Below are 27,390 nucleotides of genomic sequence, written 5' to 3' on the forward strand. Positions count from 1 at the left end.
TAGTGAAAAGGAAGTAGTACTGTTGTAAACTGGTACATAGTGTTTATGTCTGTGTGCCTACAGGGTGATGGATGGCATGACAGAGGCCTGTATGAAGGGGGGCATCGAGGCCTGCTACTCCTCAGTGTCGTGTGCCTGTGCCCTCCTGGGAGCTCTGGATGAGTTGAGTCATGGGCGTGGCCTACAGTCAGAACAGGCCCGCATGCTGCTGCGCCGATTGGATGAGCTGAAAGAGGGGGCAGAATCCACGCGGGAGTCCATGGAGATCAATGAGGCGGACTTCCGCTGGCAGCGCCACGTCCTCTCGTCTGAGCACGCTCCCTCTGAGCCCTCTGCCATCTCTGCCATGGAGCGCAGTCCTGACATCAGCATCAGCGTCACCACAGATACGGGCAAGACCACTCTGGATGGGGAGCTGGGACAGAGCACTCTGGATGGGGAGCTGGGACAGACTACTCCAGAGGGGCAGGAGTGTGGTGAAGAACCCCAGCTGCCTTCGCCTTCCTCCTGCGGGCCGGACGCTGACCCTGAGCTACGCCCCTGTGTGAGGGAGCCAGGCGCCGAACCCGGAGGACCCCCAGACGTGGTGCAGCGCAGCCACGCGCTAGTCTACCCCGACATCACTAACTTCCTGTCCGTGGATGCCCGGGCGCACCCTCACGGCTCGCGCTACAGCGAGAGCAACTTCAGTGTGGATGAGGGGGAGATGTCGCGCACTGAGTTTGATTCATGTGACCAGTACTCCATGGCGGCGGAGAAGGACTCGGGCCGCTCGGATGTGTCCGACATGGGCTCTGATAACTGCTCCCTGGCCGATGAGGAGCAGACACCCAGGGATTGTCCCGGTCATCGCTCCCTGAGGACGGCAGCCCTTTCCCTGAAGCTACTGAAGAACCAGGAGGCTGACCAGCAGAGCGCTCGGCTCTTTGTCCAGTCTCTGGCCGGCCTGTTGCCTCGCCTGCTGGGGATGCACAGCACGACAGACGTGGACACGTCCCTGCAGAACTTCTCCTCCACATTCTGCTCCGGCCTACAGGCGGGTAAGCGATACAAAGAGAGAGGAGATTAAGGGAGATGACATGAGACAATGAAGGGAGGATGTGAGATAACATCAGATATCTGTGGAGAAGTCATTGAAAGTCGCATTGTAATTACAGTATCTAATTTAGTATTTTATGTCTTCTGATGGGGATACGAGGTAAGATAATTGTCCTAGTTTCGTCAATGGTTTCTATTTGACCCTGTATCTGACCCTCTCTCCCAGGTGGCATCCATTCACCAGGCTTTGAGGGCAGTGAGAACCTGAACTGTCAGGCCCTGATGAACGCTGACGGCCTTTACCTGGTCTCCTACTACGCCTTGCTCCTCAGCCTCAAACTCTGCTGCCAGGACTACTACCGCAGGAGGCCCATGCCTGTACTGGTCAGCCTGGTGAGTGGTGGTTGTGGAGTCAATGTGTTGGCGCACTAAAGCTGACATCCCCTGTGTATGGTAGAGAGGAAGCCTGAAGACAAGTGTTGTGATCAGCTGAACACGATATAGTACTGTAGCCAATTATTTTGTTTATGCGGTTTATATATTTTAAAGCGATCCCACCCGGCCTCATGGTATCCCCATTGAATTCTCTCTCCTGCTGCAGAAAGAGTTTGTTCGTCTCATCCAGAGCAGTGGGGTGCTGGTGGTGCTGTCTCAGGCCTGGATCGAAGAGCTCTACCTCCAGGTTCTGGACCGGAACTTGCTGGGGGAGGCTGGCTACTGGGGCTCACCAGAGGAACACTCCTTACCCCTCATCACCATGCTAACTGGTAGGATGGGACACAGCTCTCCCACACTGTTTTATTCATGAGGATTCTTTATATGTCAACATAAAAGTATTAACATAATGCTCCTTTGGGTCTTTGAAATGTTCTGCTATGTTATTATGACGGCTCTCATCACGTTGTGTCCTCTGTCTGTCTCTGGTCAGACATTGATGGTCTGGGCAGTAGTGCCATCGGAGGTCAGCTGATCCGTAAGGCCAACACACAGTCCCCCTTCAGCTGTGACAAGAGTGGCAGTGACACCCTCATGGCAGGTACTGACACCCCCCAGGTACTGACACCACAAGGTACCCCCAGCTGTCCTTTCTGACTCGCTTACACAAGGCAGTTTTTGACTATATTTTGCTTCGATATTTAGGCATATTGTAGTGTATTTTTTTGCTTTATTCAAACATCGGGGGAGATAGATTAGGAGGAGACAGAGTGGGAAGGGTGGAGACAGGGACTGAACCCTGGTCTCTGGGGTTGCATGTATGTACCTAGATCAGGGTTTCCCAAACTCGGGTCCTCGAGATTCCAAGGGGTGCACTACACAGCTGATTCAAGTAATCATCAAACTTTGATAAGTTTAAGTAGCTGTGGAGTGTTAGGGCAAAAACCAAAACGTGCACCCCTTGGGGTCACGAGGAGCAAGTTTGGGAAACGCTGGCCTAGATGCTGTACTCTACATGGAGAGAGAAATATATTGTTCTCCTTGTGTCCCTCACAGGAGAGGGAATGGAGAGCTGCCAGCATCTGCCTACCTCTTTTATTACCACTGAGAACAAAAGATGCACCATCGAGCGCTTGAGTAACCTCGTTACCATGGCAATCGCGGCTGAGTTGCCCATTAGGCTTTTAAAGCTTTCATGTAATAAGCTAGCTATGTACACATAATCAACAGGGACGACTATATTAACATGGAACGGAGAAAAGGGACCGTTGTCAGTTCTACTTATTTCCCTGTATGAAATGTTATTGTCACACAGAGTGCTTTTTATAGCGCTTAAATCTCTCAAGGTGTCTAACGGGACTGTTGTTTACTGCCTGTCTGTTCACTGCCTCTCAGCAAATAAGGCCACAGCACATTACAGAGCTGCTGAATCAATACACAGATAGATGTAGTGTAGGTTCTGACTTAACTCCCATTGGTGCTTTTACAGGTATGGGGTCTTTGTCAAAACACATGTGGATGTACTGTATACAGTTTTAAGAGTCTGACTCAACCCCATTGTGCTGTAGCATAGGTCTTGGTCAATACAAAGATGACGGTCTGACTTACTCAACCTTCCTTCATACTGTATTATGCTTAGTTCCTGATCAATAGTCTACACAGCTGTACTACTTATGCTCTCTATCCTTAGTTGCTACACACATTTTTTTACTTTATATTAATGATATGCAGTCGTGGCCAAAAGTTTTGAGAATGACACATATTCATTTTCAAAGTTTTCTGCTTCAGTGTCTTTAGATATTTTTGTCAGATGTTACTATGGAATACTGAAGTATAATTACAAGCATTTCATAAGTGTCAAAGGCTTTTATTGACAATTACACAAAGTTGATGCAAAGAGTCAATATTTGCAGTGTTGACCCTTCTTTTTCAAGACTTCTGCAATCCGCCCTGGCATGCTGTCAATTAACTTCTGTGCCACATCCTGACTGATGGCAGCCCATTCTTGCACTATCAATGCTTTGAGTTTGTCAGAATTTGTGGGTTTTTGTTTGTCCACCCGCCTCTTGAGGATTGACCACAAGTTCTCAATGGGATTAAGGTCTGGGGAGTTTCCTGGCCATGGACCCAAAATATTGATGTTTTGTTCCCCGAGCCACTTAGTTATCACTTTTGCCTTATGTCAAGGTGCTCCATCATGCTGGAAAAGTCATTGTTTGTCAGCAAACTGTTCCTGGGTTTTTGGGAGAAGTTGCTCTGGGAGGATGTGTTGGTACCATTTTTTTATTCATGGCTGTGTTCTTAGGCAAAATTGTGAGTGATCCCACTCCCTTCGCTGAGAAGCAACCCCACACATGAATGGTCTCAGGATGCTTTACTGTTGGCATGACACAGGACTGATGGTAGCCCTCACCTTGTCTCCTCCGGACAAGCTTTTTGTCCGGGTGCCCCAAACAATCGGAAAGGGTATTCATCAGAGAAAATGACTTTACCCCAGTCCTCAACGGTCCAATTCCTGTACCTTTTGCAGAATATCAGTATGTCCCTGAGGTTTTTCCTGGAGAGAAGTGGCTTCTTTGCTGCCCTTCTTGACACTAGGCCATCCTCAAAGTCTTCGCCTCACACCTGCCTGCTGCCATTCCTGAGCAATCTCCGTAATGGTGGTGCCCCGATCCCGCAGCTGAATCAACTTTAGGAGACAGTCCTGGTGCTTGTTGGACTTTCTTGGGCGCCTTGAAGCCTTCTTCAAAACAATTGAACCGCTCTCCTTGAAGTTCTTGATGATCCGATAAATGGTTGATTTAGGTGCAATCTTACTGGCAGCAATATCCTTTCCTGTGAAGCCCGTTTTGCGTAAAGCAATGATGACGGCACGTGTTTCCTTGCAGGTAACCATGGCTGACAGAGGAAGAACAATGATTCCAAGCACCACCCTCCTTTTAAAGCTTCCAGTCTGTTATTCGAATGCAATCAGCATGACAGAGTGATCTCCAGCCTTGTCCTTGTCAACACTCACACCTGGGTTAACGAGAGAATCACTGACATGATGTCAGCTGGTCTTTTTGTGGCAGGGCTGAAATGTTTTTTTTTGGTATTCAGTTAATTTGCATGGCAAAGAGGGACTTTGCAATTCATCTGATCACTCTTCATAACATTCTGGAGTATATGCCAATTGCCATCATACAAACTGAGGCAGCAGTTTGAAAATTAATATTTGTGTCATTCTTAAAACTTTTGTCCACAACTGTACAGTACCTGTCTAAGGTTTGGACACCTACTCATTCAAGGGTTTTTCTTCATTTTTACTATTTTCTACATTGGAGAATAATACTGACGACATCAAAACTATGAAATAACACATGGATTCATGTTGTAACCAAAAAAGTGTTCAACAAATCAAAATATATTTTAGATTCTTCAAAGTAGCCACCCATTGCCTTGATGACAGCTTTGAACACTCTTGGCATTATCTCAACCAGCTTCATGAGGAAGGCTTTTCCAACAGTCTTGAAGGAGTCCTCACATGCTGAGAACTTGCTGGCTGCTTTTCCTTCACTCTGTGGTCCAACTCAGCCCTAACCATCTCAATTGGGTTGAAGTCAGGTGATTGTGGAGGCCAAGACATCTGATGCAGCACTCCATCACTCTCATTGGTCAAATAGCCCTTACACAGCCTGGAGGTGTGTTTTAGGTCATTGTCCTGTTGAAAAACAAATTACCTTTCCACTAAGCCCAAACCAGATTGGTTGGCGTATCGTTGCAGAATGCTGTGGATCCATGCTGGTTAAGTGTGTCTTGAATTCTAACTAAATCACTGACAGTGTCACCAGCAAAGCACCAACACACCATCTGCTCCATGCTTCACGGTGGGAACCACACATGCGGAGATCATCCGTTCACCTACTCTGCGGCGGTTGGAACCAAAAATCTCAAATTTGGACTCCAGACCAAAGGGCAGATTTCCACCGGTCTAATGTCCATTGCTTGTGTTTCTTGGGCCAAGCAAGTCTCTTCTTCTTATTAGTGTCCTTTTAGTAGTGGTTTCTTTTCAGCAATTTGACCATGAAGGCCTGATATTCATGCAGTCTCCTCTGAAAAGTTTATGTTGATGTCTGTTACTTGAACTCTGAAGCATTTATTTGGGCTGCAATCTGAGGCGCAGTTAACTAATGGACTCTGCAGCAGAGGTAACTCTGGGGCTTCCTTTCCTGTGGCGGTCCTCATGAGCCAGTTTCATCATAGAGCTTGATGGTTTTTGCGACTGCACTTGAAGAGACTTTCAAAGTTCTTGAAATGTTCCGACCTTCATGTCTTAAAGTAATGATGGACTGTCGTTTCTCTTTGCTTATTTGAGCTGTTCTTGACATAATATGGACTTGGTCTTTTACCAAATAGGGATATCTTCTGTATACCCACCCCTACCTTGTCACAACACAACTGATTGGCTCAAACGCATTGAGGAAAGAAATTCCACAAATTAACTTTTAACAAGGCACACCTGTTAATTGAAATGCATTCTGCATCTTGCCTATGTCGTTCGGCCATCGCTCATTCATATATTTTTATGTACATATTCTTATTCATTCCTTTACACTTGTGTGTGTATAAGGTAGTGAAATTGTTAGGTTAGATTACTTATTTCGCTACACTCACATTAACATCTGCTAACCATGTGTATGTGACAAATACAATTTGATTTGATTCCAGGTGACTACCTCATGAAGCTGGTTGAGATAATACAAAGAGTGTGCAAAGCTGTCATCAAGGCAAAGGGTTGCTACTTTGAAGAATCTCAAATATATTTAGATTTGTTTAACACTTTTCTGGGTTACTACATGATTCCATATGTGTTATTTCATAGTTTGTCTTCACTATTATTCTACAATGTAGAAAATAGTACAAATAAATAAAAACCCTTGAATGAGTAGGTGTCCAAACTTTTGACTGGTACTGTACATTGCATTCGGAAAGTATTCAGACCCCTAGACTTTTTCCACACTGTTACGTTACAGCCTTAATCTAAAATTGATTGAATTGTTGTTTTTCAATCTACACACAATACCCCATCATGACAAAGCAAAAACAGTTTGTTTTTTATTTATTTTTTGCAAATCTAAAAAAATATATATATTTAATCAATTTTAGTATATGGCTGTAATGTAATGAAATGTGGAAGAAGTGAAGGGATCTGAATACCTTCAGAATGCACTGTACACCCATTTGATTCTTGAAGAATGTAACTCATAAATGAGCTTACTTCAACTGTCACCTGATCAGAACCCAAAATATATTTTTTTTTACTCCAATGTTTGTTAATAAAGTTGATGTAAACAAACACTGTATAGCCTCAAAGAATGCCTGTTGGTGATTCCCTTCGCGCGCCAATTCCGTTAGCGGGATAGATTTGACAACATCCAGTGAAATTGCAAAGCGCCAAATTCAAACTACAGAAATATCAATATTCAAGATTCACGAATATATAAGTGTATTACATCAAAATAAAGCTTAACTTCTTGTTAATCCAGCCACAATGTCAGATTTCAAAAAGGCTTTACGGTGAAAGCAGACCATGCGATTATCTGAGGACAGCGCCCCGCAGACAAACACATGAAAATCATTTTCAACCAGGCAGGTGGCAACAGGCAACACAAAAGTCAGAAATAATTATATAATAAATGCCTTACCTTTGAATATCTTCTTCTTTTTGCAATCCCAAATGTCTCAGTGACACAATGAATGGCCGTTTTGGTCGATAAATTCCTTTATATCCCCAAAATGTCCATTTATTTGGCGCGTTTGATTCAGAAATACCGCTTCCAACTCGCCCAACATGACTACAAAGTATCTAATAAGTTACCTGTAAACTTGGTCCAAACATTTCAAACAACGTTCCTAATCCAACCTCCGGTATCCTAAAATGTAAATAATTGATCAAGTTTAAGGCGGGATAAACTGTTTCCAATACCGGATAAAAACAACGTGAAGCGCGTTCCAGTTCACACGCACCAAACAGTAGAGTCCACCTGGAGTGACACTTACAATGAACAGCCATACTTCTTCATTTCTCAAAAGAAAAACATTGAACAATTTCTAAAGACTCTTGACAGCTAGTGGAAGCCATAGGAACTGCAACCAGGTTCCTATTAAATAGGGCTTCCCATAGAAAACCTTTGGGAAATACTATGACAATTTTTTTTCCCACCCTGGATTGTTTGTCCTCTGGGTTTTGCCTGCCAAATCAGTTCTGTTATACTCAGACATTATTTTAGCAGTTTTAGAAACTTTAGAGTTTTCTATCCACAACTACCCATTATATGCATATCCTATCTTCTGGGCCTGAGTAACAAGCAGTTTACTTTGCGCACGCTTTTCATCCGGACGTGAAAATACTGCCCCCTATCCCTAATAAGTTTTAAACTATAATTATTTTATATTGTGGATGGTCAGTCCTTGGATCCTAGCTCTGTCTATGAATTTGAGAATGGTTACATTTCTACAGGCCCATCTGTTTTTTTTTTTTTTTACCAAAACAGAGGCAGGGTGACCCTTTCAGCTGCAGATTCTAGCTTTTAAGGGTCTGACCCAACCCCCATTTGACCCTGTTTCATACATATTGTCTTGGTGAATGCACAGATAAATGTCTGGTTCACTCGCTCACTCAACATTCATTCATATTATTTCAGGCATAGTGTTTGCTCGCTACATCCTGATGGGCTGCTGGAAGAACCTGATGGACACCCTGTCCACCCCACTGACGGGGCGCATGGCTGGCAGCTCCAAGGGCCTGGCCTTCATGCTGGGGTCTGAGGGGCTGAAGGAGCAGAGCCAGAGGGAGAGAGACACCATCTGTCTCAGCCTGGATGGACTACGCAAGGCAGCCGGACTCAGCTGTGCTCTAGGTAACAGGATCCAACATCATGGTGACCGTGGATAAGGCCTGTCTGACTGAATATAATCTTCAACAGGAAGCGTTTAGTTAACCCACTAGCTAGTGTGTTTAGATCAGAGGCTGGCTGGGTCAAAGGCTCAAAGTATTTGAAAGAAAACGTTTTGATTCCAGGTCTGGTTTAGATGTGTGTCCACAAAGACATAAGTACAAAAACATCACGTTTTGAGAGAATCAAACTCAAGCAAAGGTTTTGCTTAGATTTTGAACAATATCTGAATACTTCATAGGTCTATTTGTGTAGCTATTGAAATGTCCTTAAACATATATGAATCAGGACCATATGATGATAAAATATTGGCCTGGCGCTCTGTGACCGGTGCCGTAGGCCCTCTCAGCCCAGCTTGTCTTTGATTACCATCAGCTCTAATGAATATGAATATTCTTGCGTTCTCTAGGTGTGGCTGCCAATTGTGCCTCGGCTCTGGCCCAGATGGCGGCAGCCTCGTGTGTGCAGGAGGAGAAGGAGGAGAGGGAGGTGGGCGAGTCTGGAGATGCCATCACACAAGGTACTTACAGCACCCCACATAACATACTGTACACAGGGATTCAATGCCTTTTTCAAACACACATACCGTACTATAAAACTAGTGTATACACCAAAGATGACATTTCATTTGTCATTACTGTGCAAGACACGTAGAGGATAAAGAATCCCTTTCAGAAAAAATCCCATAGTTACATGGTCACATTTTAGTTTTTGATACGGTGCTAGCCAGAGTGCTGGGATCTGATCTGATCCTGTGTCTGTTGGGTGTGTGTGTTCCCAGTCAAGCAGCGTGTGGAGCAGAAGCTTGAGCAGATGGGACGTCCTCAGGGGGTGCGGCTGCACACGGCCCATGTGCTCTGCATGGAGGCCATCCTCAACGTGGGCCTGGAGATGGGCAGCCACAACCAGGACTGCTGGCCCCATGTCTTCAGGTAATACAGCCAAGCTGTGGCAGGGCAGGCGATGCAGAGATCAAAGTCACAACCCTCTCCATAACCACTGAGAAAAATGCATGGTAGCATATTACATTGGATTCTCGGTACAGTTGCAGCCACAGGTTACTAACACTCATCTATAATGTGAACTCTCATCTGTAACGACACACTGAACAATACAGTAGCGTACTGCTCTCTGTCTATCCAGGGTGAGCGAATATGTCAGCTCTCTGGAGCACAGCCACTTCAGCGACGGCAGCTCCCAGGCCACCATGACCATAACCCAGGCCCAGCAGGCTGTAGACCTGGGGCTGGATTTGTGTGGTGAGCCTAGTCCGGACAGAGATCTGGCCCTCAGCAGCCAGCCGGTCATCCAGCCCCAGTCCATCCAGGAGCTGCTAAGGGAGGGTAGGGGGGGGAAAGGCCTGGACCGTAGCCTGATGACTGGGACCAGTGCATCCAAGGCCGTCTGCACCCTATCTACACAGGCAGACAGGTACTGCAGTATAGGCTACAGAACTGTCTGAATAGCATACTAAGTTTCATATTCTCCTCTCGCTCTCTTTTTCATTGACGTTCATGCCTGAGTAGCAATATGAAACAAACAATATAGTTATTGTTGACTGACTAGGCTGAAATACAAAAGTTGCCATTTAAAGTCTGTGAAAGAAACAGCAGCCCATGTTAAATGGCCACCTGGTGGCAGTGTGGATCAAGCACAGCTCAAGTACATGAAAGTATTTGACTGTATTCGACCCAGACCAGTATGTGATTTGGTACTCTTGATTGTTCAAATTAAGAGTCACATGGTCATGCAGCACTTTCTCTTCTGGACATAGGCCAATTACACATGGATAAGTTATAGTCTGCAGTCAGGGCCAGATTAAGAAATCATCATGAAGCGACACACAGATTTGTACAATATTCTGAGGAAATATAAACTGTGTATTATAGGGTACCTAAATACACTTTCCAGTGTCACACTGTCTCACCTAATGAAGAAGATGAAGCTGTAGGCTACTCACCGGTGATGGTCTCGTCAAGGCCATAGCATGTCTCATGATAAACTACTTTGAAAAACAGTGCTGCTGAAAATTGGGAGTTGAGAAAGAAAAAAAATAATCTATTGGTTCTACAGAAAGATTAGTCTTCTCTTTTCAGCGGTAGGCATTTACTTTTCAAACTCTTATGTGTTTCCCGCAATTGTATTTTGAAATTTGCAAAAGGCAAACTAACAGCCGCAACCAACCGTATAAATATAATCCATAGATGGCAGTTCCCATTCAAGTCAGGTCTGGCAGCCATTGCTAGTGTATCCATGAGTTTAACAGTCAAATTGTCAGGGTTAGATGTTCCAAAAATCTTCTATGGATTATATGTCTATGGCCACAACACAACAGACTGTCCTATATTTGGCGCTGCATGCAGCACAAATTGCGACCTTCCCCACTGTAGGCATACCGGTAACTTCCAAAATAAAGGAAACACTTGAGTAAATGAGGAATACAAAGTATACAGTATGTTATGTATGGGGTGCATTTTCCTGCCATGGTTTAGGTCCTCTTGTAGAATCTGCCAAGGCACTTTGAAGCTGTTCTGGCTCGTGGTGGCCCAACACCCTTTTAAGACATTTTAAGTGTTTTGGAAGTTACCTGTATGTGCCTGTGATAAAACTTAGTCCCCGGTTATTTATTTTTTTAGCTATTGGTCCTCTGTGGCAAAATTCTACTCTCTGGTGTATTTTGAACATTCAGAGTGGGCTTCTGTCGTTGGATAAAAATAAATAAACAATTTTATTTATCTATTTTTTGGGGCTCTTGGGCCCCCTACAGGCTTGAGTCCCTGCATTAATCCGGCCCTGCCTGCAGTGCTTATATAACTACATAAGCACTAGGCCGCTTTTAGAGAAAATAATAAAAACACTTATCTGGCAGATGTTTCACTCTCCTACTAGTTCCACAGCTTTCTAATTGGCTTGTGGTGATTCCTTTCTGCTGTTTGAAGAATATAGTGGCAATAATTTGGATTCCAATATATGACCTTTTTTGCAGGTTATTTGAGGACTCTGTCAGTAAACTGAACATGGTTAGCCTGGTGGGTTTCCTGCACCAGCTGAGGAGAGCATCTCAGTCCCAGCTCTTTGACTCAGTCACTGAGACAGGAGACTACTCCTTAGCCATGCCAGGTACCAAAAACAGCACATGCTTATCCCCAACAGACTTAGATAAAAACCCTGGGTCAAATTTGCCCAGTAAAATAGAACCAACAGAACAGTCCCAAAGGTCATCAATGTTGCCTGTGTGTTTTTAGGAGAGGCCAAGTCCACCATGGACAGGCGTAGTGCCCTGCATCTGTTCCGGCTGGGGGAGGCCATGCTGCGGATCGTGAGGAATAAGACCAGACCCCTGCTGCACATGATGAGGGCCTGGAGCATAGTGGCACCGCACCTGGTGGAGGTAGGAGCACAGGGAATGCGTCTCAACTGTGTAGCCTCCTTTGCTGATGTCCTCTCCTCCACGATCACTAATATGGTATAGCCTAATAGGTTCACCCTTTCTGCAGGTTATATTAGGCCTATATTAGACCCACTGGGCACAGACATCAGTTCAACATCTAGTTTTGATTTACGTTCGTGAGCTAACGTGAAATCAACAAACATTTCATGCGGCCGTTGGATTTAGTTTGGTGAGAAAATACGAAATTCCCTTAGTTTTCCAAGTTGATTCAATGTCATTTACATATAGATTTTTTGTTGTTGAAATGACATGGGAACAGCGTTGATTCTACCAGTTTTTGCCCATTGGGCGTTGTTCTCGTTACTGTTTCTCTGTCTCCTCCTAGGCTGCCTGCCACAAAGAGCGCCATGTTTCCCAAAAGGCTGTGTCCTTCATCCATGATGTTCTGATGGAGGTGCTGACCAGCTGGGCAGAGCTTCCCCACTTCCACTTTAACGAGGCACTCTTCAGACCCTTCGAGCACATCATGCAGCTGGAGCTGTGTGACGAGGACGTGCAGGACCAGGTGAGTTGTCCCACACACACACCTCTTATAATTAGTTGACCCGGTAGTTGAAACGTCCTATTGTTTGTCCCTCAGGTGGTCACGTCCATAGGGGAGCTGGTAGAGATGTGTTCCCCTCAGATCCAGTCTGGCTGGAGACCTCTATTCAGTGCCCTGAGGACTGTGCATGGGAACAAGCCAGACATGAAAGACTACCTGATAGGAGAATATTCCATGGGTATGTATGACAGGCAGCCTAGTCTTTGAGTTTGTTACAGCTCAATGTTTCTATGTGTTATTGTATTCCCTCAGGTACTGCCCGGCTACAGTATTTCTATTGTATTCACATGCATTCTGTTTCTTTGGGTTGTCTGTAATGATGGCTTATGAGAGAGAGTCTCAGCAGGAGAAACTGTATGTTGGCACAGAGCCTCGTCTCCTCTCTCGAAGGAGATTCCTGTATATCGCTGTTTTTTTGTTGAGGTTGTTTTCTGCTTCGTCTGTAATGCAGGGAAGTCTCAGGCGCCTGTGTTTGATGTCTTTGAAGCGTTTATCAACACCGACAACATTCAGGTCTTCGCCAACGCAGCAACTGACTACATCATGTGCCTTATGAAGTTTGTCAAAGGTTTAGGTAAGTCAGGTAAATGAGATGATTACACCATTTTATTTTTCTGTGTATGTGTAATACTACTGTCATGATCGTCACATTTTTAGGGAGAGACATTGAATGTTCATGTTATTTGGTAAGAAATAATGGAATTGATTACTCTGATTGCCATCAGTGAGTGTGTTGGCCTTGTTCCCAGGAGAAGTGGACTATAAGGAGATTGGGGACTGTGTCAATGCCACTGGCTACAGTTCTACAGACCTGTGCCTCCCTGCTCTGGACTACCTGAGGAAGTGCTCTCAGGTAGGAAAACACTGGCCCATGGGCCACCTTAGCTATTTTCAATGGGCGTCACACGAAAATGAGTTCTTTTATCAGACAGGCTTCCAGAAAGTCTATTAAAATAGATAAATAAAGGGTCACACAACCCGCTAAAGGAAGAACTTTCCATCTACGTTTAGTGTATCCACACTGTATGATGAGGTTTTCTTCTGCAGCTGCTTGCCAAAATCTACAAGATGCCTTCCAAGCCAGTGTTCCTGGGAGCCCGGCTGGCCAGCCTGCCCATGAGGGCCCAGGAGAAGTCTGTCAGCAGTGAGGATGGCATGGACTGCGTCCTGGCTGAGTTTGACGATGACACAGGCTTGATCCAGGTTTGGATCCTGCTGCTGGAGCAGCTGACTGCAGCGGTATCAAACTGCCCCCGGCAGCACCAGCCCCCCACCCTGGAACTGCTGTTTGAACTTCTCAGAGCGCTCACCAACTTGCCAGGTTAGAAGTGATACCATAACACCAAAGGACAGATCAGATTCAACACTCTCCACTAGAGTTTGGTTTACATGGTCTGGGTGATAATTTTATAAGATAAACATGGTTTTCATGTAGGCTACATTCATAATGACTGTTTTTTTTCCTTCCCACCTCCATAGGACCGGGCTTTGCCATATTCTCTGTGATCCAGCTTCTTCTTCCTGTGATGTCACTCTGGCTCCAGCGTAGCCATGGCGACCATGCGTACTGGGACATAGCCGCAGCCAACTTCAAGCACGCCATTGGGTTGTGCTGTGAGCTGGTAGTGGAGCACATTCAAAGCTTCATCCACTCAGGTACAGTGGCCATGGAATGACTCCTGAGTGGTGGTCAAACATAGTGTACACAAAGCTGTCAGCAGAGATGGAAGTGCACTTAGGCAGACAAAATAGGTTTTGTGAAACTTATGTAGCCCAGGGGCCGTATGTATCCAGGGTCTCAGAGTAGGAGTGCTGATTTAGGATCAGTTTTGCCTTTTAGATCACATTGAACATTTCTACATGGGCAAGGAAAACTTGATCCTAACTCCTATTCTGAGATCCCTGATACATACGCCCCCAGATCCTGGTTGTCCCTCTGTCCGTATCCTTCAAATCTCTGTCCTCCTGTAGATATTGGCTATGAGCATCTGATCAACCTGATGCTAAAGGACCTCTTCAAGCTGCTGGTGGCCTGTGTGGCTGAACCTGCTGAGACGATCTCTAGAGTGGGCTGCTCCTGCATCAGGTGACCATGCACTTGCGCTGTGCACGCTCACACACACACAGAATGTGTATGACTGAGCTGTAGATGACAGGTGTTTGTCTCTTCCTGTGGCAGGTACGTGTTGGTGACGGTAGGCCCAGTCTTCACTGAGGAGATGTGGCGTCTGGCATGCTGTGCCCTGCAGGATGCCTTCTCTGCCACCCTGGAGCCTGTCAAGGTATATACCTGGGCCGTGCCATGGTTCTGACTAGAGGTAGTGTAGCTACGACCGGAATTGACTTTTTCGTAGCAGGTTAGGATAATTCACGTGGGAGGTTAGGAGATTTAAGGTTAGGAAAAGGGTTAGGGTTACTGAAAATGCTACCTGAAAATGCTACTAACCTGCTACGAAAAGTAACTTCCGGTCGTAGCTGTACTCCCTGTAGTCAGAACCCCCTGCCATCCCCTGTGTCAATGGTGTTTCATCTAAAAATAATTAAAGGTGCAAACTTCCTCTCAAATTTTTCCATGGTTGTTATCCAGTTGCACTTAGCCATCCGGGATCGTGAATACAGCCTCAAGCTCATTACCATAACGCAACGTTAACTATTCATGAAAATCGCAAATGAAATGAAATAAATATGCTAGCTCTCAAGCTTAGCCTTTTGTTAACAACACTGTCATCTCAGATTTTCAAAATATGCTTCTCAACCATAGGAAAACAATAATTTGTGTAACAGTAGCTAGCTAGCGTAGCATTTAGCGTTAGCATTAGCGTTAGCATTCAGCAGGCAACATTTTCACAAAAACCAGAAAAGCATTCAAATAAAATAATTTACCTTTGAAGAACTTCAGATGTTTTCAATGAGGAGACTCTGTTAGATAGCAAATGTTCAGTTTTTCCTTAAAGATGATTTGTTTAGGAGAAATCGCTCCGTTTGGCTACCAAAAAAACCCGAAAATCCAGTCATCAAAACGCCAAACTTTTTTCCAAATTAACTCCATAATATCGACATGGCAAACGTTGTTTAGAACCAATCCTCAAGGTGTTTTTCACATATCTCTTCGATGATATATCGTTCGTGGAAGTGTGCTTTCTGTCCTGAATCCCAGGAGAAAATGCCCGCAACTGAAGATTACGCACCAATTTAGACAAAGGACACCGGGCGGACCCCTGGAAAATGTAGTCTCTTATGGCCAATCTTCCAATGATATGCCTACAAATACGTCACAATGCGGCAGACATCTTGAAGAAACGACAGAAAGCGCAGGCTCGTTCCTGGTGCATTCACAGCCATATAAGGAGACATTGGAAAACAGAGCATCAGAAATTCTGCTCATTTCCTGTTTGAAGTTTCATCTTGGTTTCGCCTGTAGCATGAGTTCTGTGGCACTCACAGATAATATCTTTGCAGTTTTGGAAACGTTAGACTGTTTTCTTTCCAAAGCTGTCAATTATATGCATAGTCGAGCATCTTTTCGTGACAAAATATTGTGCTTAAAACGGGCACGTTTTTTTTATCCAATAATGAAATAGCGCCCCCATAGACTCAACAGGTTATTTTAGACCAGTGGAATAAACTGTGTAAAAATCAAGCCACACACTCTATATGCTCCCAACAATTGAATGGGTAAACCTAATCAATGTTTCGTCAACGCTGTGCCTTCTTCAGGGTTGAGGCCAGTGGAATAATCAACACCCGTTTAGAAAATGATGCAAAAAGCTTTCCCTGGTAATGATCTTATGAGGTGATATTAATGCCATGAACAAATTACAATAATAGGACACAAAATCACCTCGTTTAGAGGCCTAGTGCAGTCAAAATTACAACACCAGATGGTGAATTATTTAATAGAACAATAAGAAAGAGTTCCAAACCTCTGCCAATAACAGCTAGTTATCCATTTCCCCTCCCCACTCAGACCACTCCCAGACAGTCCTTGCAAAATTCTTCCTTGAGAAATAGTTTTTTGCTAGAAAGCTATTTTTAACATATTAATTAAAAGCTATTACAGTAAGGTATTTGCAGTGCATTCAGAAAGTATTCAGGCCCCTTGACTTTTTCCACATTTTTGTTACAGCCTTACTCTAAAATTGAATAAATGTAAAATGTTCTACATCAATCTACACATTTGTTAACCCGTTTTCGCTTTGTCCTTATGGTTTTTAGAAATGGTGGCACATTTTATAAAAATACAAAAACAAAATACGTTATTTACATAAGTATTCAGACCGTTTGCTATGAGACTCGAAATTGAGCTCCGGTGCATCCTATTTCCATTGATCACCCTTGATGTTTCTACAACTTGATTGGAGTCCACCTGTGGTAAATTCAATTGGTTGGACAAGATTTGGAAAAGCACACACCTGTCTATATAAGGTCCCACAGTTGACAGTGCATGTCAGAGCAAAAACCAAGCCATGAGGTCAAAGGAATTGTCGTAGAGCGCCGAGACAGGATTGTGTCGAGGCACAGGTCTGGGGAAGGGTACCAAAACATTTCTGCAGTGTTGAAGGTTCCCAAGAACACAGTGGCCTTCATAATTCTCACATAGAAGAAGTTTAGAACCACCAAGACGGGCCTTGGTCAGGGAGGTGACCAAGAACCTAATGGTCACTCTGACAGAGCTCCTGAGTTCCTCAGTGGAGATGGGAGAAGATTCCAGAAGGACAACCATCTCTGCAGCACTCCACCAATTAGGCCTTTATGGTAGAGTGGCCCACTCCTCAGTAAAAGGCACATGACAGCCCGCTTTAGAGTTTGCCAAAAGGCACTTAAAGAGACTCAGAGCATGATAAACAAGATTCTCTGGTCTGATGAAACCAAGATTGAACTCTTAGGCCTGAATGCCAAGCGTCACGTCTGGAGGAAACCTGACATCAACCCTATGGTGAAGCATGGTGGTGGCAGCATCGTGCTGTGTGGATGTTTTTCAGCTGCAGGGACAGGGACACTAGTCAGGATCGAGGGAAAGATGAACTGAGCAAAGTACAGAGAGATTAATGATGAAAACCTGCTCCATAGCACTCAGGACCTCAAACTGGGGAAAAGGTTCACCTTCCAACAGGACAACGACACTAGCACACAGCCAAGACAACACAGGACTGGCTTTGGGACAAGTCTCTGAATGTCCTTGAGTTGCCCATCCAGAGCCTGGACTTGTACCAGATCGAACATCTCTGGAGACCCAAAAATGGCTGTGCAGCAACGCCCCCCATCCAACCTGACAGAGCTTGAGAGTGTCCGCAGAGAAGAATGGGAGAAACTCCCCAAAAACCGGTTGTGCCAAGCTTGTAGCGTCATACCAAAAATGACTCAAGGCTGTAATCGCTGCCAAATGTGCTTCAACAAAGTGCTGAGTAAAGAGTCTAAATACTTGTGTAAATGTGATATAAAAAAAAATGCTACAATTTCTAAAAAACAGTTTTTACTTTGTCATTATGTGGTATTGTATGTAGATTGATGAGGAAATATATATTTTATAAATTTTAGAATAAGGCTGTAATGTAACAAAATGTTGAAGTCAAGGGGTCTGAATACTTCCCGAATGCACTGTACTTGTTTCCCAGAAATGATTTGATATTGAGATAAAAAATGGCTGCATTGGGCCTTTAACCCATTCTGATTATGGCTGTGGTGTGTGGCAGCAGGTGAATGCATGCTTCCATCTAGCCCCATATCATTCCTACACTAGGTAGGCTACATTTAGAAGGATACGTCTCACTACAAGTATTTTCCTCAGTCACAGCCCTGCACAATATGAGAGGACCAAATATAATCTTCTTTAAAGCTTAAAGCTGCAGCCTTTTTAGAGAGAAAATAAAAAGCTTGTCTCTACTTGTATTGTAGTAGAAAGAGGGCTTAAATGCATGATGCATTACTACCAATAACAGACCTTGCAAGAGATTACTCTACTTAAGAATGCATTGTGTCTTCACTAGCAGCATTGTTTATTCAGACTGTCTTAAAACATATAGTGGTAGACTCTATATGCACGCAGGCATACTGTATGGACAAGACCAACTTTCTCAGGCTTGTGCTTTTTTTGTGCTTCCTCCTCTGCATTGCTTGCTCTTTGGGGCTTTAAAGCACTTTGTGACAACTGTAAAAAGGGCTTTATAAAATAGTCATAATTGTTGTAAAAGGGTCATCTACATTCAGGACAGGTCATTCATTCCCTAGTAAAAGTAAATGTCCACAATAATTTAGATGTTTAGTTCCAGTAATGAATGTTGGGATTACTGTCATTCATTAATTTCTTTAGACATAAAAAATTATCCTAGGTGTATGTATACTTTCACTGTCTCAACTGTTTGTATGACGTTCCATGTGTGTCTGATTGAGAGAGTTGCAGTTGATCAGTGTTTTCTAGATCCTGTTGATTGGATCACATTGTATGTAACCTTGTGCTCCAGACTGTATAGCTTCAGCATGCATGCCAGAGTGCCACACAGAACCTGTGTGTGTTTCTGTGTCTCTACCTCTTGTGTAGAACCTGCTGGCGTGTTTCCGTAGTGGTTCAGACAGCTTCTCTGGGGACGCCTGTGAGGTTAAGGTGGCCGCTCCGTCCCACTCCCCCTCTGCTGAGGCAGAGTACTGGAGAATCAGAGCCATGGCCCAGCAGGTGACCCTCCACCACCACACACTAATTTACTCAATCGGAAATCACCTTTACATTTCAGTCGCCCTATTGCACAGATCTTCTGCAGCCCGGATTGAATCTAGGCCTAGGCTTACATGCATGTTGATGTGAAATGACGTATACATGTGTGGCTGTCCACAGTCCGACCTGTGTCAAATACTACTATTCATCAATCTAGCTGTTATTAAACAACATTTCAAACCTCTGTATTAAGTCTCAAATCTTCTATGTAGACAGTACATTTCATTATTCATGTATATTGTTCAGTATGACTTTATAGTTGTTGAACATGTCTCCTATCTTCCTCCTGTCTTTAGGTGTTTATGCTGGACACCCAGTGCTCCCCTAAAACCCCCAATAACAAAGAAGGCTTTGAGCATGCCCAGTCCTGTGTGCTCATCATAGAGCTCCCTTCAGACCAGCAATCCAATGGTCACACTCAGAAAAGGTTTGCAACTTTTAATCACATAGCTGGTGTGGTGGCTTTTGTAAACTGTGTGTTCAACCTGTCGTGTACAGTACACCATCAACTTTGAATCATTGCTCTATTCTAATCTATTCACCATCTATATATAGTGTGTTACAGTTTGTCTAGGTTCACAGCCCGTTCTCAGAATGTAGCTTTCGATGTGCAGTATATTCTATCTCCTTATGTGCTGATTTCTCTCTCATGTGCTGGACTTACAACAGAAAAATTGGGTAAGAGCACTCGATGACACCCATACCATGATTCTGGTTTACTGTGAGCAGCATTTATGCCCACCTGTATATTCAATATTTCCATTTTTCCTTTAAGCATCCATTCAATGTCATGGACCATATTATGTCATGTCAACATCTGTTATCAGATGACATGAGCAACTGTGCAGATGATGAAGACTTTGTCTTATCCACCATGCGTAGATATGAAATTCTTTCCCTTTTTATAAAATAAGAAAATTCCCAGAGTCCTCTGACCTCTGATACAGTATTATTATTTTGATCAAGCTCTTTGGGATTACAATATGGTTTTATTAAATCTGCTTTTGACTTTCAGTTAAGGACCTTTTCTTTAATGCTGTTTATCAGAAACCTCATATGATGCCCAGAAGGATGGAGAAATTGATGTCTGAGATTTAAAGCTAGAGTCCTTAATTGAAACAATAGCAAATCGGTCAATCCGCCTTTGTTTTGGTAAACAGCTGAGGGTTGGGGCTGGAGAAATGTAACCACTCTCGAATTCTTACACAGAGCTATGGATGCAAGGACTGACCATCAATGATATCAAAATTATAGTTTTAACCATGTTTTGAGGCTACTGTTTGTTTACATTTTTATTGTTTACAAACAACCAAGCTTATATTTTGGGTTCTGATGATAGGGTACGACAGTTGAACTAAGCTCATGAGGTATTTCTAAGTTATATTCCTCAAGAATCAATGGGTACATATCATTAATTTATATGTCCAAAAATGGATCGGAAAACTTTCAAGCTTAAATCCCAGTACGTTGTTGCATGTTTCTGACAATCAGGCAAACCAAATATCAGGAAAATAGGAATCTATTTACATAAATGGTTTCAATAAACTTTTTTTCCATCTGATCTATAGGATTCCTTTCAGAACTATAGTGGTTAGCTTACTCTCTCATCAAGTGTTGCTCCAGAACCTGTATGACATTCTGCTGGAGGAGTTTAAGCACCCTGGTGATGCTGAGACCCAGGAGAAGACCACCCCAGTATCTGATCCTAGACCATCTGGTTTCCTGCGCTACATCTCCATGCAGAACCTGGCCATCATCTTCGACCTGCTGCTGGACTCCTACCGCACAGCCCGAGACTTCGACACGCGCCCGGGCCTCAAGTACCTGCTGATGAAGGTGTCTGGGGTGTGTGGCGCTGCCAACCTGTACCGCCAGTCTGCCATGAGCTTCAACATCTACTTCCAGGCCCTGCTGTGTGCCACGCTCACCAACCAAGAGAGTATCACTGCTGAGCTGGTGAAGAAGATCCTTTACGAGGAGGGCGAAGGCAGCTCCGACTCCTCCCAGCAGTGCTCCTCTGAGGACGAGGACATCTTCGAGGAGACGGCTCAGGTGAGTCCCCCGCGGGGGAAGGAGAAGCGCCAGTGGAGGGCCACCATCCCTTCACTCAGCATCCAGCCGGTCAGCAGCGCAGACTGGGCCTGGCTGGTCAAGCGGCTGCACAAGCTCTGCATGGACCTCTGCAACAACTACATCCAGATGCACCTGGACCAGGAGAACCTGGTGGACGAGGCAGTGCCCGTCTTCCGGGGGGACCCCCTCTTCTTCCTGCCCTTCTTCCCCTCCACCCCCGAGACTCCCACTCCCTCCACAGGAGGCCTGTCCGGCCGGGGAACACCCTCAGATGACAGCGTGCGCTCCCACCTGGCAGAGACGCCGTCGGAGGACACACACAGCCCTACTGCTGGCTACTGCATGGACAGCCTGCCACACCTGAGAGGGGAGAGGAGAGACCCAGCGGGCCGCAAGAAGGAGTGGTGGGAGAGTGCTGGGAACAAGCTATACACCATCGCCACTGACAAGACCATCACCAAGCTGATGATGGAGTACAAGAAGAGAAAGCAGCAGCACAACCATTCCACCTTCGTGAAGGAGACCAAGGGGGGAGAGAACAGGGGCGAGGCAGGGACGATGAGGGCCCCAGAGTCCTCCAACCCACAAAGGCCCCAGCAGCTGGTGGACCCGGGGCCCATGAGACACTCGTTCAGTGCCGGGCCAGAGGTGCTGAGGCAGGAGAAGATCAGACCCCGCTCCGGTTCTACAGCAAGCTCCCACAGCGTCTCCATTAGAGACTCAGAGGCTCAGATACAGGTAGGACTGCAGGGGAAACATGACCAGATACAGGTAGGACTGCAGAGGAAACATGACCAGATACAGGTGCAACTGCATGCAGGGGAAACATGACCAGATACAGGTAGGACTGCAGGGGAAACATGACCAGATACAGGTGCGACTGCATGCAGGGGAAACATGACCAGATACAGGTAGGACTGCAGGGGAAACATGACCAGATACAGGTGGGACTGCATGCAGGGGAAACATGGCCAGATACAGGTGGGACTACATGCAGGGGAAACATGGCCAGATACAGGTGGGACTACATGCAGGGGAAACATGACCAGATACAGGTGGGACTACATGCAGGGGAAACATGACCAGATACAGGTGGGACTGCATGCAGGGGAAACATGACCAGATACAGGTGGGACTGCATGCAGGGGAAACATGACCAGATACAGGTGGGACTGCAGGGGAAACATGACCAGATACAGGTGGGACCGCATGCAGGGGAAACATGACCAGATACAGGTCCAGTTCTCTTTTCATGATTGGATAAACACTCAATCCTCTTTCTCGTTCTCTTGTTCCCTCGTTCTCTCTCTACCTCTCTCACTCTCTCTCTAGGCATGGACTAACATGGTTCTGACCATCCTGACTCAGATCCAGCTCCTTCCAGACCCTACCTTCGTGGCCCTGCAGCCTGCCGTGTTCCCCTGCATTAGTCAGCTGACCTGTCACGTGACTGACCTCCGTGTGCGCCAGGCAGTGCGAGAGTGGCTGAGTCGCGTAGGAAGAATGTATGACATCACTATGTGAGGAGCAGCTGCGTTCCTTACAGTGTTTGTAAAGGGGAGTCTCAAAGGCTCAGCCAATGAGAATCTGCATTGCCACTTTTAGCCGCATTCAGTTTGATTGTAATTTACAGGAAGTCATTCAGTTTGATTGTAATTTACAGGAAGTCATGCAGTTTCTTTGCTAGGTTTTGCTTTAACGCTGTCACTCCTGAATGAAATGGAAGTGAGCTTTTTACCAAAAATAGAATCGTCGTGTCTTTAAATTAGCTGACATAGCTATTTATTGTAGACCCCAATTTATGTTTACTACATATTATTTATATCATTCTTTACAACTGCAAATATGCTATTACATTAAGAATATATATATTTTTTATTTATATTTGTGATTTGACATTGGAATAACTGTATATAAATCAGATCTTGTGCTATATGAAGATATTAGTTCCAGTTAGCTTTACACATTTCAGTAGTAAATTGGTGTACTGCACTCTGACAAGATTCCAATCTATAAATCAGGCAAAATGATTTACCAAGCCCAGGCCCCTCTCAGAGAAATGGATGATATTCTCTTTAGTATTAATTAACATTAACAAATGTTGTTTAAGAGAGGAGATGAGATGCCTTGATGACACCAGCCAGTCACAAGGCCTTGGTGAAAGTGACCCAGTCCCCTCTAGGTAAACAGACCACATGACCCTAATCCAGTGGTAGAAAAAATAGGTGGATAAACTAATTGGCTGTCGCAGTGAAAAGAGTAAGGCTCCCTATACTTCCGGGAAAAAAAATCTGCAACAGGTAGGTAAACTGTTTTACTCGCATTTACCCTACACTACACCACTGCCCAAATCCATCCATTCTTTAACATGATAGAAATACAGCCTTGCTATTATCTAAGCACGCCTGAGATCTCACCATATAGGTCAATGAGTGTTACTCATCAATGTCCAATGAAATCAGAGAGCAAATCCCCACATGCTGATCCTTATTGAGAGCGCTGTTGATAAACAACCCAACAAATACTGTAAGGCAGGATTATGTTTCGTTCATATACCCTCAAACCTCAACAACAGTTTGGGTTGGAGCCATGCTCAGACCTGGCCTGTCTAGAAACGGTCATCCTTAGATAATGTCAGACCCAAACATGATGATTCTCCAATCACTACGCCTTTCCCTGACCATACCCGGACTCCTTGCTAGCCCCTCTATAGGAAATGTCGGAATTGCTATCGTGTTGTCCCTCTCTGACCTCCCTGACCCTGCTCTAATAGCTGACATCTGCTTGGGTATTAATGAAAAGGGACAGATGATTGAACACTCAGTACATGTATCACTATAATATATGTTCGCCATTGCTGTTTGTGTAAATTTGAGCAGTCAAAGAACAGCCTTTTATGTACCCACCCACACAGTTTTGTCTAGGATTTTAGTCACTTTAGTGGATTATTTATTAGTAGATATAAGATGCACCTGCTCTCAGAACATGTTCCCTTGAATGTACATTTGTTCCCTAATGTTTTGATACAGTTGACATTTTCATGCTGGCCTCCAAAGATTAGTTGAATCTCTGGTAGTAAATGTCTGCGCTTAAAAGGTATTACAAATAAATATATCTTATTAGGTTTTCAGCTCTACTGTACTCTAAAATAGGCAAGAATTGAAAAAAAAACAGATCAGAAAAAAATTGAAGTTGGCCAAATGCATTTGTGAATATAGTACATTTTTATATGGAAGCACTCTCAAGCTCATTATAGTAACACACTTTTACAATGAATCAAGATGATTTCATATATAAGAACTGGAAAAGAAGTACATTTAAATGTAGATATCTAGAAAGTAACATGCTATTATGTTAGAATTCTGTCATGAGAGTTAATGTAATATTCTACTATTGAAAAGTTTAGTAATTGCTTTCATTGCATAATTTGTTGAGCGTATTCTCATCTGGTCTCCATTGCAGTACTGGGGGTAGAATTTTCAGTGTCAAGTTTACTTATTACAGTGCTTTATAGTGTATTTTCTTCTGACAACCTGGGACAGTCTTTTGCATACATACTGTTTATTATAGAATGTACTTTTTTGTTTACTGTCTTAATGAAATGATCAACTTTGGGAGGTGAAAATGACTACAATGACCAAAGACCTGCCCACTGTATGTGTCTAGGGGCTCTATTCAATCTGGATGGCTGAAGCATTACAGATTGGGGCGATTTTAGAAATGTAAAGGTCATTTCCGATTGAGCTGACACATACAGCGTTTACCTTGAATACAGTCTCCACAGGAATATTGCTGTTAAAATGTCAAGTCACGCCAACCTGAACTCAGGGGTATCATAGTAAATACACATTTGTATGGTATGTATTAATTTGTGGATGCCCATCATCCATTCCATATATATTACAAATTACAATTCGTATGATGTGTTATGAATTGCAATTCATACAATGTTACAAATTTGCAATTTGTTGCGGTTAAATTTAGCTAGCTGGCTAATGTTAAGGTAGGTAGGGTTAGGGAAAGGGTTAGCTAACATGCTAAGTGGCTGAAAAAATAATAGTTGCTAAATGCAAAAGTTGTCCATGATGAGATTTGAACACGCAACCTTTGGGTTACTATACGTTTGCGTTATATTACAACCAAACCTCCTTTTGTTTTTGCCTTCGGTAACCTTCTGTTTTATGTAACCAAACGAAACATACCAACTATTTTGAGTTTTCCCGAAATGTACATTTGTTTATGTTACCTATAGTCTGAGACCAGGCTCATCATGCTGTAAAGCTGAACTTCAGCAATAAAGATTGAATGGAGCCCTTGATGTAAGCTGCTGATGATTATTAAGTTCCATTCGTTGTATACTTTTACAGCATCATCTCTCTGGAAATTATGCTGAGCATGCAGCTTGTGAATGTGTTATATAGAGGCACTATCTTTTAACTGTTGATCCTTTCCAAGAAACGTATCATCTGCCATAGCTTCCTATCTGCTGATTGAGGATGAAAAGGGAGCAGGACCCTGAGAGAGTGCGTAGGCATATAAGCGGCTTTGAGAGAGAAACCGTCGACTATTCCTTATTGTCTGAGTTGATAATTTGTGGGTAGATTGTGACCCAATTGTTTGACACAGTTTGTTCAAAATGATCAGTTTATGGGATGATGGACGTGGATTGGAGTGTTTGTGTATCTAACCGTCCTAGACTGTGGCAATATCATTGCTTCCTATAACACATTTTTACTCCTCTGCCCCAAACTGTTGATGCATTTTATTTGAAACCATCAATAGTCCAATTCCATATGTTCTGCAGTGTGGGAGCACATTACTTAATGGTGCATGAATACTGTATGATCATGATTCAAAAAAGATTCAAGGCAATTCCTTTCGGAGCAATTTAAACAATATTTGAGAAAAATGTAATATTTTGGAACCCATAAGTATGGTCCCATGAGATGGTAATTGTTTTCAACACAGTTCAATGTGTTTTGTTTTATAACCAAAAGCACATAATTGAATTAAAATAACTTGACATCAATGGTATTATTCTACCTTTATTTCAACAAAGAACACAGACTGAGACCAAGGTCTCTTTTACAGCTGGGCCCTGTAGCTAGAGGTGTATTGTGTAATGCTTAATTTAAGGCAATATGAGTGTGAAAGTGTTCTAAAATGTAGAAAGGAATGTGTGGAGCATGCCTGACGGTTTCTGTAACGTTTTCATGCACTAAGACGACTGTTTTGTTAACAGATTAATTCTGCCATCTTAAGTGTTTAGCCAAACAAAATTCAATTAACTGATTATTACAAACATTTGGTTAATATATTGTTATTAATATGCATATGTTTTATGAATATTTGACTGTTCGGCAACTAAGTGTACATATACCGTCAAAATTCTGCCAGTTTGTAAGTTCTGTACATTTTCCTCTGAATGACTATATGGTCGGTATTATGGATGAACTGAATGGCACAAGCCTGGCAGAAAGAATGTCTTGCTTAGGGCTCTATTCAATTCCTATCGTGAAAGTTCTGTGTTACAGCATGAAATTTAAAGGCAACGTTTCAGCGTTCGTGGAGACTGCATTCATGGTAAACGCTGCATATGTCGGCTCAATCAGGAATTACAGTAATTCTTCAACGACACAGATTTAATAGAGCCCTAAGAGGGCCAATATTGTCAGTGATTTTTAAAAGCTTTTTTTCTGCCTTTGATAAAAAATAACTATTATAATGTTTGTGTTCTTTCTCTGGCTTGACTCCCTTGCTGATGTAATTTGTCTTCAGATTGTATGTATTCATGTTTGTATTCATACTCAGTATATTTCAAAGCGCTTTTATGTTGTGTTGTAGAATAAACAAACAAATCGATTACCGGATCTGATGATTTATTTTATACAATTTATATTGGTCTCAATTATGTAACTCTCTCTTCATCTAAGAGGGGGTCAGGAACTTTTCTCAAAACAGTGTTTGTGGGTGAAAGGGTTTTACCTGGTTCTCCGACAGGGACAAGCCAGAATAACTCGCCACATCAGTTGACCAACCACCCACGTAACCATTATTTGCAATGTAGGCCAAATGTGGTGCTGCTGTGAGTAAATCCAAAGAGATTGGAGAAGCCTGCCTGTGATTGGACACTGTTACGTCCTCAGTGATCTCTTAGCTGGACCCATGCTTGTCATGCCCTCATTTGTAAGTATTGTACACCCTG

At 43.7% G+C, this 27,390-nt stretch overlaps 1 protein-coding gene across 7 annotated transcripts in view; it reads left to right on the forward strand.

Moving 5' to 3' along the window:
• Positions 1–27,055, forward strand: part of arfgef3 (ARFGEF family member 3) — a 43,707-nt gene extending 16,652 nt beyond the window's left edge. For 2 of the 7 annotated variants that reach the window (XM_021576338.2, XM_021576329.2), the window contains exons 12-34: positions 64–1,040; positions 1,265–1,431; positions 1,640–1,805; positions 1,967–2,074; positions 8,157–8,372; positions 8,818–8,928; positions 9,190–9,340; positions 9,552–9,839; positions 11,395–11,528; positions 11,654–11,799; positions 12,185–12,364; positions 12,440–12,581; positions 12,855–12,986; positions 13,153–13,256; positions 13,451–13,724; positions 13,883–14,059; positions 14,375–14,489; positions 14,583–14,685; positions 18,942–19,073; positions 19,409–19,539; positions 19,782–19,790; positions 20,681–21,923; positions 22,518–27,055. In XM_021576338.2, coding sequence (XP_021432013.2) covers positions 64–1,040; positions 1,265–1,431; positions 1,640–1,805; positions 1,967–2,074; positions 8,157–8,372; positions 8,818–8,928; positions 9,190–9,340; positions 9,552–9,839; positions 11,395–11,528; positions 11,654–11,799; positions 12,185–12,364; positions 12,440–12,581; positions 12,855–12,986; positions 13,153–13,256; positions 13,451–13,724; positions 13,883–14,059; positions 14,375–14,489; positions 14,583–14,685; positions 18,942–19,073; positions 19,409–19,539; positions 19,782–19,790; positions 20,681–21,923; positions 22,518–22,709 — 5,398 coding nt within the window. In that variant the 3' untranslated portion in view covers positions 22,710–27,055. The remainder of the gene's footprint in view (positions 1–63; positions 1,041–1,264; positions 1,432–1,639; positions 1,806–1,966; positions 2,075–8,156; positions 8,373–8,817; positions 8,929–9,189; positions 9,341–9,551; positions 9,840–11,394; positions 11,529–11,653; positions 11,800–12,184; positions 12,365–12,439; positions 12,582–12,854; positions 12,987–13,152; positions 13,257–13,450; positions 13,725–13,882; positions 14,060–14,374; positions 14,490–14,582; positions 14,686–18,941; positions 19,074–19,408; positions 19,540–19,781; positions 19,791–20,680; positions 21,924–22,517) is intronic. The other 5 variants (XM_021576330.2, XM_021576332.2, XM_021576335.2 and 2 more) reach the window with 5 other exon arrangements.
• Positions 27,056–27,390: the final 335 nt, after the last annotated feature.

Source organism: Oncorhynchus mykiss, chromosome 20, assembly GCF_013265735.2.
Source record: "Oncorhynchus mykiss isolate Arlee chromosome 20, USDA_OmykA_1.1, whole genome shotgun sequence".
NCBI classification, from domain to species: Eukaryota; Metazoa; Chordata; class Actinopteri; order Salmoniformes; family Salmonidae; genus Oncorhynchus; species Oncorhynchus mykiss.